The following is a 17161-nucleotide window of genomic DNA, read 5'->3' on the forward strand; positions in this document are numbered from 1 at the left end:
AGCAGCTTTAAGCTCTTCAAACGTTTCCTTGATTTCCTGCCTTACTTCTTCTTTACGTGTTGCTATCTGCTCTAGCATCTTCTCTCCATTAGCAATAGCTTCAGTGACTGGAGGAATGACTCCATCACAACTAGCAACACTTTCCTTTAATGCTTTACGCGCTGTGTCACCTTCATCAAGGTAATCATTGTAATTGTGACTTTTATGCTTAACGTTAAGACAAATTTGACAAACCAATCTATTGCAATCGTTGCAATAGTACGTCAGCTTTTGGTCTAAATGTCGTGCACAGTAAACTGCCTCATGCTTAATAGCAGGCAATTCAATAGATTTCTTTGTTTCTAGATTGATCAACTTGTGATTGGCTTCTTTCCTGCTTCGCTTATGACCTTTCTTACAATAATCGCACAGAAACTGGCCACAATCACAGCAATACACAACAGCTGCATCACTGGAATCATCAACATTGCATTTGTCACATGATATTGCTTCCTTGCTACTAATTTTCTTTTTGATCAAGGCCTCTTTTGATTTGTGTTCAAGCCAAAGGTTTTGAGTGAGGCCTTCAATTTTACCATCAGGTAAATTAACGCTAGTGTCACACGTTGGACACTTTAATGAGGTACCAGTACCACCTTGCTTCTCTTTAGCTTTTATTAGACACTTCTTACAGAATGAGTGAAGACAGGGAAGCATGATGGGGTCAGTGTAATACTCTGAACAAACCTCACAAGTCATAGTGATAGCTGGACTTGTGCTTTCTGCCATTGTTGCCTATAAAAATGGAATAATTTTTAGTCAACTAATAATATCTAACTCACTTAAACTGTGATTGCTGCAACTTTCATAGGTAATGGAGGCTTTATACTCTAATATCTATGCTCTGCTTTCGTCTTGTTCATCAGCCCCGCCCTTGTTTGTTGCTAACATTAACACCCCCGCATTTAAAGATTACGGAAGTATTGAACTTTAGAACCTACCGGTCATAGATATTATAATATCTATGCTACCGGTATAGTATACTATAACCACGTGTCAAAATGTTTGAACTTTGAAGGTAAGTTAATTAAGGAAATTGAAAATTATTTATAATTCTTTTAAATTTTAGTCTAATGATGTTAGTCTACAAGAGTGTCAGATGAGTCTCTGATCTAACTAGCTGATAAACTTCAATAGAAGAAATAAAAGGACTGTATCAAATAATTAGCGGGTATGTCATCTCATAGTCTCGCCCCGCCCCTTCGCTTACCTCCGCAGGTAAGCGAAGGGGCGGGGCGAGACTAGTCATCTCAGTAACCATAGTAACACACTCATTAATGAGCTGTTCTTCTAGTGTTAGTGACAAGTGGGTGATGATGTGTAAAGCGTTGTTTCACTTGTTTGTTAGTATGGCTGTAGTTAGGTGGAGTTTTTGGAGTAATATGGAGTTGTTAGCGAAGGAATCATAAATAGACTTCAAAATAGGTAAGGGGACGATGGAAATTAAAGGCTAATTTACTTAATGGCGGATTGCTTTTTCTTTACTTGCGTTGCGACTGGAAGTGCTGTAGATAGACAAAAATGGGGATGTGTGTCAAAATGTCAGAATAGACTCATAAATCTATCTTGGCGTATTGATGCACCCTGCCATTTATGTATACAACACTTCTGGATACTATGCATCATTATGTAAACCAGCCTTAATTATGAATCATACTGTGCAACATTGGTTCTGGAACTAATTTTATTTATATACAAGTACATGTATGCAATTGTTTCTTCTATTCCTTAGGTTAATATATATCAGTAATAATGCCAGTGAAGTACTACTACCAATGACTAGTCACCCAAGTATATACCCTCATTGTATTTGTTAATTATTATAATAGGGACAGATGTGAAGGGATCGACTTCTGTACAATGGGTAATGTGGATGCAGTCAGACTACTGGTGGAGGTGATACTGATTCAGGTTACCATGTGTATTTTCCCTAATCATGTAATGTAATTTTTTTTGAAAAAAGCATTGACTATAGCCTATTATGTTTTCAGAAATTGGCACATTTTAAAAATGCTCAAGACTCAAGCCCGAATCAGCTCAAAATTTCTACAAAGCATAAAGATATTGATAATTTTTATATTAATTATTGTATCAGAAGATGTACATGTAGATGTAATAAAAATAAGGTGATGATTTTAGTGACGAAGTTCTTGTGAAATAAACTATACCAAAAACCTAATAAGAAATTAAACTGACCCAAACAAAGATCAATGCGCATGTACCATATGTATATAATTATGCATCTTTTTTCTTTTACCTTTTATGTCCACTTTCTTCCATTTTTCTCTCTTCCTTTCCCTCTCTCGTCTCTTTCTATATTTCCAATAGTCAGTGTAGTCTGATAATGGATCAGCAGAAATACACAAACTAACTGATCCTTATTCTCTGTCTGGTCTGAAGGAGGAAGGTTGTGTTATGTGGTCACTAGGCACTCATGACAATCATTAGGTCAAGTCTCTTGTATATCATTGACATTATGATGATCAGTACCTGTTGACTGGTGGAGGGCATGGGAATGTCTTTGTGTATAATACTAATTTTTTAGAACAGGTACATGTACATAAGTAAATTTATGTCATTTATGTGTACAGTAGTACTACATGTATATCATACATTTATATTTATGTACTGTGCATATTTCGAGATATTGTTATCTTTGTTGCATAGGTTGCTGGGAGTGATGCTCAGCCCATCAAGAGAAGGATTGATACTACTACTGATGATATTGAGGAGGTCTCTCATTACAGTATTGAGGATATGCTAAACAAAGAGCTGAACAAGACAGGAAATTGGAAGCAGGTGAAGCAAAGAAACAAAAAGTCAGCATAAAATAGTAAAGCATTGCTTACATTGCTTTTGTTTGTCATCCTTATAATTTTAGGTTTGTAGAGATATTATACTGCTACGTAGGATATTCACAAAACATGAGACTGATACAAGAGGAGTTCATGATGGATCCATCAATATCAGAACAACTCCAGAAACAACTTGCAGATAAAGTGAGTGAGAGAGATATAGAATGAGATAAGAATTGTACAATTATGCATGTAATTTTCATATTATATAGTTATACATGTATGTGTAGTTTAATAGATCCTGTTTTGGTTTGTAGTTGCATTTAGTAAGGAGGGAGATGGCTTGGGAGTCTAAGAAGCATTCTGTTACTTTAACGAAACTCCAGAAAAAGTTAGTATAAATACATGTACATGTATTCAGTGGAATTATTGCATTGCAATGCATTTTCTGACACATTGTAAAAGGTTTGAGCCAATTCTGGCTTAATTTTTGACCATTTTTATAAATAAGTCATTTTTTGGAAAAATTCCTGTACTATAGCCTATAATTTTTTCTTCAAAAGTGGCTCGAAAATCACCCACAATTTTCATTACAATTTTGGATATGCATTAATGTCCTTATGCTATGTAGAAAGTTTCAGCAGATTCCAGCTTAATTTTTTTGAGTTATGACCATTATTAAGAATCAGCCATTTTGAAAAAATTCTCTGTACCATAGTTTTTTCCAAAAAATGACTCCAAAATCACTCCAATTTTTATTAATTTTTTTGATACATATTGATGTCCTTGTGCTGTGTAGAAATTTTGAGCCAATTCAGACTTAATTTTTTGAGTTAATACCATTTTAAAATATGCTAAAATCTAAGAAATTCTCTGTACTATTATAGCCCATGGTTTTTCCCAAAAAATGGCTCAAAAATCACCCCCAATTTTTATTACATTTTCTGAAACACATTGATATTCCTACATGTATGCTATGTAGAAAGTTTGAGCCGGTTCCAGCTTAATTTATTCGAGTTATGATCATTTTTGCTAAAAGGTACTCATGTACTGTAAATGTTCAAATAAAAGCCAGGCTTGAATAAAATGCCTGGTACTAATAATCTCCAAGTATAGATATGGATATTGTGCTCAATTTAGGAACCATGGACTTTAGAGTATCCCAAATGGCCTAACTTGTTAAGCTGAGTGCAATTATCGTAGAATCCCGAGTTCAATTAAACCCCAGTTTTAATTTCTTTATTTTATTTTAAGCAATTTTAAAGAAATAAATGCCCGGGCTTTTATTTGAACATTGTACATGTACATCCATTTTCTGAAAGATTGACATCACTCCCAATATACAGTGTACATGTACAATTGTAGTACATGGTTTTTGGCCAATTTTTATTAATTATGTGAATTCTGCATTGTAATGTACATGTACAGTACATATATTTGTATTTATGTTTTACAAATGTACATGTACAACCTTCTCTTCATGTACTCTCACAGGTATAATACATGTACGCTTAATTGTCATTTTACTACATGTATACAGATACAAAGATACATTGGACTGGTACATGTACATGTATGGACAGTAAGAGGAGGCTATTGTGTCAGTACGTTTTGTTGTGTTCCTCCTTAATCTTAATACCTTGAGAAATACTCAGCTCTGATCCACCCACTACCAAACTTTCTACATAGTGCATAACATAAAGACATCAATGTGTCAAAATTTCCCACAAAATTTTGGCATCAGCTTTTTTAGTGGATTAATTATGTCAAGTTACTCAGAAACTGGGACAAAGATCCTGTACAGGGATTTTGGCCGAATTTTGTAAAGAATGAAAAAGAGATTTCTTCTATTTGATAACTTTTTGATACATATACATGTACATATAGTTTTGTTGTGTAGAAACTTTGAACTGTTTCTAGTCAAATTTGGATCTTTAATGAATTTTGGAAATTGCTCAAATGCCATGCACTGTACTGTAGTGCTTGTCAGCTCTTGAAGCTCATGCTATTTAGCTCACTTAGCCATGTTCTATATGGAAAATCGGCAATGTATCAAAATATTTAACAAAAAATTAGGGGTGATTTTGAAGCCAAATTTTGAATAAAAACCATGGGCTATTGCCAAGAGTAGCCTTTGCTTTTTTCCCCAAAAATTAGCACCTTTTTAAATGCCCATAACTTGAAAATTACGTGCTAAATACCCAAGGCTATAGCTCATGCTTTCTTCTCAGAACTGGCTAAAAATTACTTGTAGTTTTTATTATAATATTTTTCTGATACATATTGATGCCCTTATGCTATCTAGAAAGTTTGAGCTGATTTCGACTTAGATTTTTAAAGTTATGGCCATTTAAAAATACAATGTACTTCTTTGTATTACTCTCCTTGAGCTACATGTACATGTCATCATCAATAATGATAATACCATCTGGAAATTTGTACTATGATTTCAATTTTTCAGGATTAGAAATTGGCAAAAAATTAGATCATGCATACAGTTACATGTATTATGCCACATTTAGTAATACAAAACACAATTATATTTAGTAAAAATTAAGTCACAGCACAATTTCAGAAAACAAAATTTTCACCACATAATTTTCCTGATTTACAGTAATTACTATTATTATTATCCAGTGGTCTACAGTGTCTCTAATGCTATGATCATTGCTGCCATTCATCCACTGGAATACTGTAGAATGTTTAGCTATAACACTCCAGGTAAATGTTTACAATTTTATGATAAAATACCTCCTATTTATTCTTCTCATGTTTAGATGGTCCCTCTCTCCTACAAACCCTGTCCCTGTCTTCATTTCATAAGATCTTAGTCTCTCTTAATTTAATGAAACTCTGTGTCTCCACTAAAACCCACCACATCATTGCTGTCAATTTAACGATTTATTTCATCATGTTCTCCTCACATTATTCTAAAAATTTCAGTCAAAAGTCGACCAAGAGGGTCCCGCCTACCCAGCGGCTCCAGGACCCGCCCATCAGCCAAGAGGATGAGCTAGAGAGATGAAGGTACGGTGGTCTGACAAGACGAGAAAAAGGAACAAAATACGTTGGACCTTTTGTCGGCCATTTTTCCGTTGCTGAGCAATGTAGTAGACTAATGTGAAACATTGATAGGATGAATCTTAATGAGGGGCGTGGCTTGATACTAGGTGAAGTTTCTAAACTACCGAAAGAACACGACAAACCAGTCAAACCAATTTCAGACGACAAGTGGTACATGCCTAGTGGAGATGCGTAGCTTGGTAAAGGAGTGGGCAGAGACTGGGAGGAGTCTAGCAATGTTTGTATTACTAGTATGAGAAAAACTAAACGTTGAATAGAAAACAGGACGACATGTCATCAAGCCCCACCCACTCCAGCACTAGTTACCCCATACAGTGTATACTCCCTCCAGCTGAAGGTCATGTGATCAGTGACTCCGCCCTATTGTACCCCCACTATAATAACGGATTGGTAATAGTGTATTATGATAAGAATGGGAATGGAAAAAATGAGGAATGAAGAACAGGAACCAAAAACTACCAATTTAATTGTAATTTATAAGGTTTCTTAGAGAATTATTCATTAGCCAAGTAAGTCATTAATTATTATTATTATTAATTGATGGGTGTGGTCTTATAATGTCCTTTTTAGTTTGTTGTTTCGGAACTGGTTGATCCTGCCCACTAATGAGGACAAACCAGTTTATCTGGTTTCTGATAGTTCATTATCAGTTTCAGCATTCCTTTTATCACAAGAAGATTTTGTAGCAAAAGTAATAAATTAATTAACTATTATTATTATTATTATTATTATTATTATTAGATGTTAATGTATGGTAGTGCGTCAGTAGCTGAGGAGGTGTGTCACTTGAACCGCTGGGACCAATGTTCCCTCCCTCTCAATGCACTGGAGACTGGACTGGAACTGAGGCAGTTGGACATAGTGTCATTCTTCCTTAGGAACAGAGGTAAAGGATATACTATTTATAGTATTGATAAATAATGCTATTTATAGTAACAATGATACATCTACTACATGTACATGTACATTGTATTATAAGAGCAGTCCTATTCTTTTTGACAAAGTAGTTTGAAGCCATAGATAAGAGTAGGGCATGGGCTAGACTCATTGTGGTAAATGAAATCATAGTATAAATTAGATATCTACCTGTGAGGCATATCATCCTTACCCTCTACCGCTTTTCTCACCTCACAGGTGTCACATACCCTCCAGACAGGTAGTTATCTGGTACATAGTACTGTTTACTATTATACACGTAGTAAGGACTCTATTAATACTACAGTAATTGACTCTATTGATACAGTCTATTGATTTATAGTCAGGCGCACTTTTTGCTTATTTGGTCTTAATAGCAGGGCTTGCTTTCACTTACATACTTAATGTAGTTATCATAGAATTTAAACTAGTCAATCAACTATTTTGATATACAATATTTATTTCTAATGTAACTAGCAATGGGTTTCTCTTCTATTGTATCCAGTGCTGTAGCTAATGATGACCAACTGGGACCTTCTTTCTCTCTCACTTTATCTTCTCCTCTTAACCAGGCAGACATACACTCACGGAAACACTCCACTGGATCTCCTCTATTCTTCTTGTCTATATCCACTAGTCTAGGATCATATAATCCTAACTGTAGACCTAGTCTGTGCCATACAGAACAGGACAAGTGTTGATCTGATGTTAATTCTTTAATGACAATATCAAGATCTTTAATATCTATAAAAATAATAATTAATAATGTGTATATACACTGTACAGTCTACACTCCCACTACTTGACAATTGTGATAGTACCGTATATCCTTAAATAGAAGCCGCATTCAATAAATGCTGGGTAGCAATAGAATTGAACTATAGATGTGCAACACTAGACTAAGAGTGACTCAGTTGTCTAGTGGATTATGCCTGAAGTTCCATAAGTCAAAAGCATGAGGTCACGGGTTTGAACCCTGCTCTGGGCTAAAGTTTTTTATTTTTATCTATTTTTTCGAGGTCTAAATACCATTTTAGGAAATAGCGGACGCCCGGGCTTTTAAGGAAATACGGTACATTTTTAACATACCTAGCTTTATTGTAGTGGCATTTGTGTTGAATACATTAGGCTTTATTCCACTCACTTCCTATACAATAGTAATGATAATACTGTTTATCTGGACATTTCTGGAATAGAATTTCATTACATGTATAATTAATTACATGCCACATTTAATGCTACACGACACAATCATATTACGTAATAATTAAATCACAGCAAAATTTTGAAACACAAAAATTTCTACAGCATCAGTTTTCTGATTTATTGTAGTAGCTGATATTTGTCACTGACAAGGTAGTGGTTTATTGCTGAAAGATGAATTTACAGACGTGTACATTACTAGTAGTAAGTCTGAGTAATTGCATTTATTAGTAGTGAAAGCCACACAATGACAACCGGGCCACAATTATGACAAAGACTGAGTAATTTGATAAGAAATAAAATTACTTTAAGGAATGACCTTTTGATTATTAGTGCTTGTATTAATGTATCAAACAGTTTGTGTGTGTTAATTCTTACCTTAATATCACGTCCTCCTAATAGCGACAGGTTACTAATATCTGATAATGATTCATCAGGTAGGATCTCCTTTAATTCTGTATGTCTAGTACCAGTGGTAACAAGAAATGGTCGTTGTTCAACTACTGCTGAGAGTACAGCTTTTACACTATACACTGTCCTTTCTCTTGGTGTATTCACAGGATAGGCTAGTTCTTTAGGATTAATAACTAACTCTTTTACCTCTAGACTGGGACAGGATTCTTTATAAACACTCATTACCTCTCCTATCACATCTCTTCTTAGAGACACCATATTGTCACTGTAACCTTTCTCACAGGACATCATTACTAGTACACACTGGCTCTCATCCACAATCTCTACCAGTGATCCTACACCATGACCATTAAACCAATAAAGTCCATTCTTCCAAAATGTACAGTAACGATTTAACTTGTCACCTTCTTGAGGTAGAGCCATTTTGTAAGCAAGATGTAATGAGAGGACATGGAAGTATCGAGGAGGAAAGAAATGATGTTTACTAGTACACTGTAGACACCAACCAAACTGGTACAGTTGACTAGTCATCTCATCAGGTCTATCAGTAGACAAAAGACATGGAAAAAACAACAACCTTTCTCCTCTTCTTTCTGTCCCTCCCTCCTCCTCCTCTTCTACTGCTAACTGATGGAGGTTTGTCATTCTTAGGAAAGATGGATTCATTTGTTGACAGAGTTCCATGTTCTTGAGGAAACAGATCAAAATGTCAGGATCATATTTAGGGAAGAGTCTAGTCAGACCAGACACACTAACAATACCAGTATTGCTAGCAATGTCAACATGTTCTTTGAATGTCTCAGGAGCAAAGAGAATCCCATTCACCTCAGTTAGCAGTATACCCTTATTCACAACAACCCATACCTTGTCTTGACTTTTAAGAACACTGATCAAACCAGTTGAGTGCAACGAATGAAGAACATCCAAGACGTCTTCTCTCTTATCTGGTATAAAGTAATCATCATTGTTCTTACCAGCAGACATTACATCAGAGAGGGTGAGTATATTCTCTTTCCTTTCCTCCAGTAGACCATACATCATGTGACAATAAAGACTCAAGTTCCTTCCACTTGTACTACGAATGGACTCACAGGCACTAGACAACTTATTAAAGAAGGAATCCACACCACTCCCACCAAGCTTACGACAATCTAAGAAGACACTATCACACCTTTCCTTTACAATAATCTCCTGTATTTCTTCCTTTCTCCTTCTCCTTTCAACAGGATTACTTATCTCATCCACATGACCGACTATTACAATAACATGGCATTGACTAAGAGCTTTCTGTGCTTCATTTCTGACAACTGTTAGCCACTGATGAAGCTGTTTGACTGGTTCCTTCTCCAATATATTGACTACTATCAGGAACACACCACCAGAACCTTGTAAGAGATTCTCAATGACAGCACTGTGACTGGAGTAGTATTCGGAATGACCAGCAAAATCATGAAGAATGATGTTACCGAGTGTCCTGTGTTGTAGTTTATAAGGAATGATACCAGCAGTACAGGGCACTACCCCTCCAACATTTCTAAAGGAACCAAGAACAATAGAACCAGTAGCTGTGTGATTGATGACATGACTAAGAGTACTTTTACCAGCTCCAGAATTACCCACAAGGAGAACGTTAACATAAGAATCAATTGGATGAGATGATTTTATGCCACCAAACTTCTTAAAGATAGATAGAGTATCAGTGTGATTATTCTGCTTTGCTAATTTAAGTGGTGTGTCCCCCTTATTGTCTTTAGCCAATGGATCACATTTACCTGTTGATAATAAATATTCAACAACTGCAAAATTACCCCAACGAGCAGTAGCCCAGTGAAGAGATGTCCTCCCCCACCTGTCAACAGTCATTGGATCACATTGACACTCATCAATGAGATATCTCATCACATCAACATGATTACCTTCTGCAGCCCAATGAAGACAAGTCCGATCCATACCATCTCTTTCCTGTGGGTCACAGTGATATTTAGTGATGAGATCTTTTGTAACATCTAACCAGCCATGCCTTGAAGACAAATGAAGTAAATTAGCATTATCCCATTCTCTTTTAATTTTATTTGGTTCCTTCACTAATGGTAGTAAACGAACAGCTTCTTCATGATCTCTATTTCTAATAGCATCCCAACACTTGCTCTCTAAGAACATTTTATGATCAGTTAATTAGATTCATTGCTACCAGCCCACATATCTGGAATCCTTAGAAGGTAAGCACACCCACGCATTTCGCAGATGCACTAAATTGAATAGACAACAACCACGTATGTGTGTACACAACTGACTTGAAAAGAGGTGTAACACTATGCACATGCAATAATAAATTAGATGACAATAATAGCAGCAAAAAATAATACCATTTTTGTCAGTGAATAAAATAAATAAAACAATTGATTAACTCATAAAACAACTCCATGTAATAATACAACAGAAGAACATGACAAACAATGAGAGGAGCAGGTACAGTACAGCTGGTTGTTGTTATGATTTTCTCATGTATGTCTTTGGAAATATACCAATTTTATCCTGGCATACACCATGATACCAGTTATTATCAACTGAGAGAGTATTAAACTATTTTCAATAAACATAATGAAAATTATTTAGACAATTTTTTTCTTGTGGTTTGTAATTTTAAAATACTTGAATCATAAAGATATAATCTGCCCTTTGCTTTATTCTTCATGTTATTTATGCTGGGCCAATGACTATTATATCAAACTCCTAATATACCACCAAATAGAATCACCCAATATTAAGCACCTCCAAAATTACTTATCAAACAGTGATACAGCAATACTTGTTAGTATAGACTCATGTACAACTGCTGGAATGCTGCTATTCAGTTAGTACAATTATGGGGAATACCGTCTACTTAAGTTATTTCAATAGTAAGTTTCAATAGTAATTTCAGTCACCAATAGCAACCACTTCTTTACCAGTTGATGTACCACCAGTTGATGTACCACCAGTTGGTGAAGTAGATCTCCATCATCCCAACACTTTTCCTCTCATTTTTGAGAGCTCACATCAGGAAATGCACTTTGCAAATATACTACAATTATTATTAACTGGGAGAGAGAAAAAAATAAAAATCAATCACCAAATGTTACTAGTGCTGCTCAGAAAACAATGGCATTCATTAAACAATGATTATGATTAATATTAGCCAGTATACCGTATAGCTTGAAATTTTTGTAGGTCGATATTTTTGTGGTTTGCTCCTAGTAGGGCAATTTGTGGTTTAATTTTCGTGGCTGACAGTTTACATAGCCTGTAAGGGGATGGCACTTCAATGATTTCGTAGGTTTAAATTTTGTGGGCAGCCCCATAACCACGAAAACCACGAAATTTACATTCCACGAAAATTTCAAGCTATATGGTATCTAGAAATGTCTGTGGCCTCTAATTTTGCAAATTTGAAAAACTACAGCAATTTAATTCTCAAAAATTTGGTACACAAATTAATAAATTAAAAGACTTTGTGAATTTTTAAAAGCCATTTTTATGCACAAAAATTTTGAGCCACATTTCATAGAAATTCTAGCAATAAGGTATGTTTTACAAAAACCTGATTTCAAACACTCAAACTTTCAAAAGAAGTGGCTATAAAATCACCTCCCAGTTTACATTACACGTGTCAGCATCCTTTTTTCAATTGATAGTTTGAACTGACGCACTTGTATTTGTAAGTAGTACATGTTGTAACTCTATGGTACTATTTATAGATGATAGCTATTGAAAGATCACTATGAAGTACTTCTATTTGTATTTATGTAAATGTATGTCTGGACATGGCTTGAGGGTGTAGCCCTTTAATGTTTTACATAATGTGTAAAAAAGACTATCTTTTTTATAAACTCAATCAGTTTCCCTTGGATCCCTTCCCTCCTGTCTCTAATATATTTGTACTTTATATATTCTTACTCTTCAAATCACTAGCTATAAGTACCTCCCTCAGCTCCTCCTCTTCCGTTCCTCCTCCTCCCCTCCTCTGATAACCTACACTACTGTACAGTCTCAAGCTTCTTCCAACAGATCTCTAGTGGTACATGTAACAATGAGTAATGGGACAAAGGAAGTAACACCTGCAGACATTGCACATCCATAGACGATATATGAACATTTACACGATTTTTTATGATAAAATAAATACAAGTACATACATGATTCTGTTTTGTAAGTAGAAGAATAAAATCATGTATTTAATTAAGCCATGCCTTAATTGAATTTGGTGTGGCCAAGTAACACATATGCTCAAGGACGTCATCTATTGATTCTCTCTTCCATCCACTTCTAGCAGTAATCTGACAGTAGCAGTTTTTCCAAACTGGAAAAACTCATTTTTCTTAAATAATACTTAATAATACTCATTTACTGTACTATGAGTGCGTTTTATGCGAACATATAAATAACTATTAAGTGTTTTTGTCCTCTCTTCTTTATTTCAATACATGATAGTAGATGATTTTGTTAGTAAAATACATGAATTAAGTTTTCTGAATTAGAGAATATTTTTCACATTAGTACAAGTAAATACAAGTACTTTATTTTAAAAATAGAAGTAAATACAAGTAAATGAACTATTAAGTAGATGTGCAATGTCTGAACATCTGTTTAAAGGGACTTAGTGTTCACATTTCATTTGAGGCTTTTGTGTGTTTTAATTTTTTGTTTTAATCTTTTGTGGTGATTTGGCCTTTTGACCCATGTTTTAAAAGTTTAACCAAATTGAACTCCAGTGTCAATGTAACATTAGGACTAGTACAATATTATAGATCCGTCTTTATTTAACACAAAATGGATGTAAGGTCAAACCGTATTCACAATTAGTAGATAAAACCAATGACTATTAGCTAATGTGCAACCAAGACATTACACTTGTACTAATTTTAGCATTTAATTAACGCATTGCTGATACAATTGATAATGTTATTAATTTGTGTCACTTTAATTTAGTGTTGTATTATGATGTATATATGTTGTTGAAATACCCTGTACTATAGTGCAAGTCTTTATGCTACTTTTTGAGCTTTTTTAACGATTTGACAGTCCATGACAAGAAGCATGAACACGTGTCCACCAATGCGAGTTGCCCACCAGTTAACATGATATGTATACATGTATACTAAATACAGGCATAATGTGCTACTAAATTGCACGAATTATAAATTGAGAATTTACCACTTTTATAATTTTTCTGATGCAAATACATGTTCTTGTGTTGTGTATCAACTTTGGGTTATTCCAATGGAACTTGGATTTTATATTTTTTGAAGAGTTTTAAAGTTGCTTAAACTTGGGCCAATGACCAAAACTTATAGCCTTAGTCATCTTCATTGTTCTAAAGCCTATACATGTTCTTATGTTGTGTAGAAGGTTGAACTCATTCCAATCATTTTTGAAGTTGAATCTTGGGCCTGTCAGCTCATAAAAAATGCTTACCAGCTCCAGCTCACCATGCTTTGTGGTGGTAATTTGCGGCTTTAATTTAGGCTGAATTTTGTGGGCTTTAATTCTATGGCATGTCCTTAAGTGTTGAAAATTTTATTTTATCAGAAATAAGTGCTCAAACTTTGTGGTTACTTGCTTTTATCTTTGTAATTCATCTAATGAATTTTTTTGAAAACTGATTAAAGTAGCCAAAAGTTATACAGAATGCATTGTACATGCAGCTTTAATAGATTTGTATTTTTATTGGTATTTTATTAAATTTTACACAGGACTAATATGCTATATCATGTCATTAAAAAGGGGGAAAGAAAGATACTTCAAACTTATTCGTGAAGCAAATCCTACAATGCTGACTTTGTGGTTAGTGAATAAAAATAATTTATTATCATTATTACACTCTAGGTATTTTTCTAATCTTGGTCTTCCATTACCAGTTCAGAAAGCAGCTAGCTTCCTTGCACTTGCAGAAAGCTGTTGAGCTTGACCTTGCTCCAGGGTATCAATCATGTTCAAGCTCATTCCATCATTTGTTATTGGTGAGGTGATGGCAAGGAATATTTCATGCATGTAAGTCAAGCTTAAGTCGTTTTTTGTCGCCTTGCTCCTCAAAATGATTTTATAAAGTAAACTTAGCATTGTAGCAGCTGATGTTTTATTATCAAAAATTGTACTGTAGATTATTCCAAAAAGGCAAGGAGGGTAGGATTGCAATGGAATGTGCTAAATCAAGAAGAATAGTTTGAAAGATTACTTGACACTCAGGTTTGTTTTAGATGAAATTATTTGTCATATGAATAAAAATACTTCCGTCTTTCGAGCATAATTTATTATTTATTTTTGTAGATACCAACAAGGCTTTACTCAATCTTAATTCATCAAGGCTTGCAGACTCTAATTTGAAATTTGGATTGAAAGTTATTTTATTTTTAAGCATAATATTTTTTACTTTTTTGGCAAAAAATATAATTTTTACCACAAAATAATTGTTTTGTATCAAGCATCAGGGGCGTGGCATGGGCGTGGTTGACCTTGCCTTTTAACCACGTGGAGTCATGAGTGGTACGGTAATGATGAGTTGACAGTTTCCTCACCTTGCCCTTCCTTCTCTCTTTTTATACTAATATTCTGGGCCTATGGTCTGACTAATAACCTTTACTTGCTCCAAGTAGGTACAAGATCCCTCATTAATACAGTCCATCACTTTGTTTATCCCTTGGTTTATACAGTATCCATTTCAACCTGCCCACATGCTGTATGATGGCAGAGACTAAAATGAGAGGAGAGCATTTGGAGATGAGAATCAGCTTCGGAATCAGCTTAAGGACTAGAGCATCATTACTCACAGTCACAGAGTAAGGAAATGTAAATAAAGTACATGTACATGAATATCAGAATATGTAATAGTAATGCAGGATTCCTTTAATTTACGTTTTGACAAAATACCATGTACTATTTTGTGTGATTTTGGAGCAAATTTCCAATTTGCTTTTTAAAAAATATAACTTAAAAATTATTTGTCAGATTCAACTTAAACTTTCTGTATAGCATAAAAAACATTAACGTGTATTAAAAATGTAATAAAAATTATGGTAATTTTGGATTTAATTATCAGAAAAAAACACTTGAAAATTAACTTTTTTAAAAAAATGCTCATAACTCAAAAATTGTTTGTTAATAACTTTTTACATAGTACATAACATAAAGACATCAATTTGTCAGAATACCCCACAAATTTTGGCATTGGCTTCTTTTAGTGCATGGATTAATTGTCAAGTTGCTCAAAACTGGGCCAAAGACCCTGTACTGGGATTTTGGCCAAATTTTGTCAAAAATAAAAACAGAGAATTCTTTATGCATTTTAATAACTTTTTTGATACATATACATGTAATTATGTTGTGTAGAAAGTTTGAACTGATTCTAGTCAAAATTTCATTTTTAATGAATTTTTTGAAATTGCTCAAATGCCATGTACTGTATTGTAGCACGTGTCAGTTCATGAAGCTCATGCTGTTTAGCTCACTTAGCATGCTCTATGGGGAAATCAGCAATGTATCAAAATATTTAATAAAAAAACTAGAGGTGATTTTGAAGCCAAATTTTTGAAAAAAACTCTGGGCTATAGCTAAGAGTAGCCTTTGCTTTTTTTTTAAAGTTAGCTCTTTTTTAAATTCCCGTAACTCAAAAATTATATGTCAAATACCCAAGGCTATAGCCCATGCTTTTTTCTGAAAACCAGCTAAAAATCATGCCTAGTTTTTATTATATTTTCTAATACTTATTGATACATATTGACGTTCTTATGCTCCATAGAAAGTGTGAGTGATTCCAACTTAATTTTTTCAAGTTACAACCATTAAAAATATAGGCCAAAATCTAAAACTTACCCATGCTTTTGTCCAAAAATGGCCAAAAATGACCCCCCTTCCCCATTTTTATTACATTTTCTGATACATATTGATGTCCTTATGCTGTGTAGAAAGTTGGAGCTGCTTTCAACTTAAATTTTTAAAGTTATGGTCATTAAAAATTGTTTTCTATTACTCTCCTTGAGTTACAGGTACATGTAATAGCTGGCGGCCATTTTGAAAAATTAATTAATTAATAATAATTAAAATGCTAATGCTAATAATTTTAATTTTAATTCCAGTTGTATTTGGGTGAATAAAACCGTTACTTCAAATTACGATGCTAACTCGTCCCACGAGAGTTTCCTTCTTGGGGTAACGTCTTATCGTGACCTCCACCTGTTCTCAGTCCAGCATCAAGCAACATTCCAAGATGGAGGACAAGAAGAGGAGGAGGAGGGAGAGGGAGAGTGTCAGAGAACTGGTTCTGTTGTTTTACTTGTCACTATAAACAGATCTGTTCTATGAGCAAGAGACAGATAACGTCAATACTGTCAAAAGCACAACTTGGTAAGTTATTGAAGTGTCTCCAAAATTTGACCAAAGTCTCTGTACTATAGTACATGGTAATGGGCCGAATTTTCCCAAAAATGAAAAATAAAAAATTCACAATTTTTATTGCATTTTCTAATGCATATACATGTACTTATGTTGCGTAGAAATTTTTAGCTGATTGCAATCAAATTTGGATTTTTTATGAATTTTTAAAGTTGCTCCAAAATCGGACAAAAGTCCCTGTACTAAACATAAAAAATTAAAAAAAACAAGACTGAGTAGGATTCCGAACGACCAACGAAAATACAAAATGAAAATCCTACTCTCGTGATGCAAATTCTACTCTA

The 17161-nt window shown here is 34.3% G+C and overlaps 2 protein-coding genes and 1 long non-coding RNA gene across 4 annotated transcripts in view; 2 read left to right on the forward strand and 1 right to left on the reverse strand.

Moving 5' to 3' along the window:
• Positions 1-907, reverse strand: part of LOC109584128 (E3 ubiquitin-protein ligase TRIM71-like) — a 1828-nt gene extending 921 nt beyond the window's left edge. Inside the window, exons 1-2 of the mRNA XM_019999736.1 lie at positions 822-907; positions 7-774 (exon numbers count right to left, since the gene is read on the reverse strand). Of these exons, the coding sequence (XP_019855295.1) occupies positions 7-768 (762 nt within the window). The 5' untranslated portion in view covers positions 769-774; positions 822-907. The remainder of the gene's footprint in view (positions 1-6; positions 775-821) is intronic.
• A 96-nt stretch (positions 908-1003) lies between these two features.
• On the forward strand, positions 1004-7260 carry LOC109584135 (uncharacterized). The gene is made up of 14 exons (XR_002185858.1): positions 1004-1057; positions 1109-1210; positions 1334-1464; positions 1772-1830; positions 1869-1950; positions 2368-2589; positions 2707-2858; positions 2921-3038; positions 3152-3225; positions 5472-5555; positions 5612-6427; positions 6489-6609; positions 6660-6804; positions 7053-7260. It is a non-coding gene; the product is annotated as an uncharacterized LOC109584135 (long non-coding RNA).
• A 9291-nt stretch (positions 7261-16551) lies between these two features.
• Positions 16552-17161, forward strand: part of LOC109584134 (uncharacterized) — a 4516-nt gene continuing 3906 nt past the window's right edge. For both annotated transcript variants that reach the window (XR_002185857.1, XM_019999741.1), the window contains exon 1: positions 16552-16829. Coding sequence is in view for 1 of the 2 variants with exons in the window: in XM_019999741.1 (XP_019855300.1) it covers positions 16784-16829 (46 nt within the window). In the remaining variant the exon portion in view is untranslated. The remainder of the gene's footprint in view (positions 16830-17161) is intronic.

This window comes from Amphimedon queenslandica, unplaced genomic scaffold (genome assembly GCF_000090795.2).
Source record: "Amphimedon queenslandica unplaced genomic scaffold, v1.1 AMPQUscaffold_13243, whole genome shotgun sequence".
Classification (NCBI taxonomy): Eukaryota; Metazoa; Porifera; class Demospongiae; order Haplosclerida; family Niphatidae; genus Amphimedon; species Amphimedon queenslandica.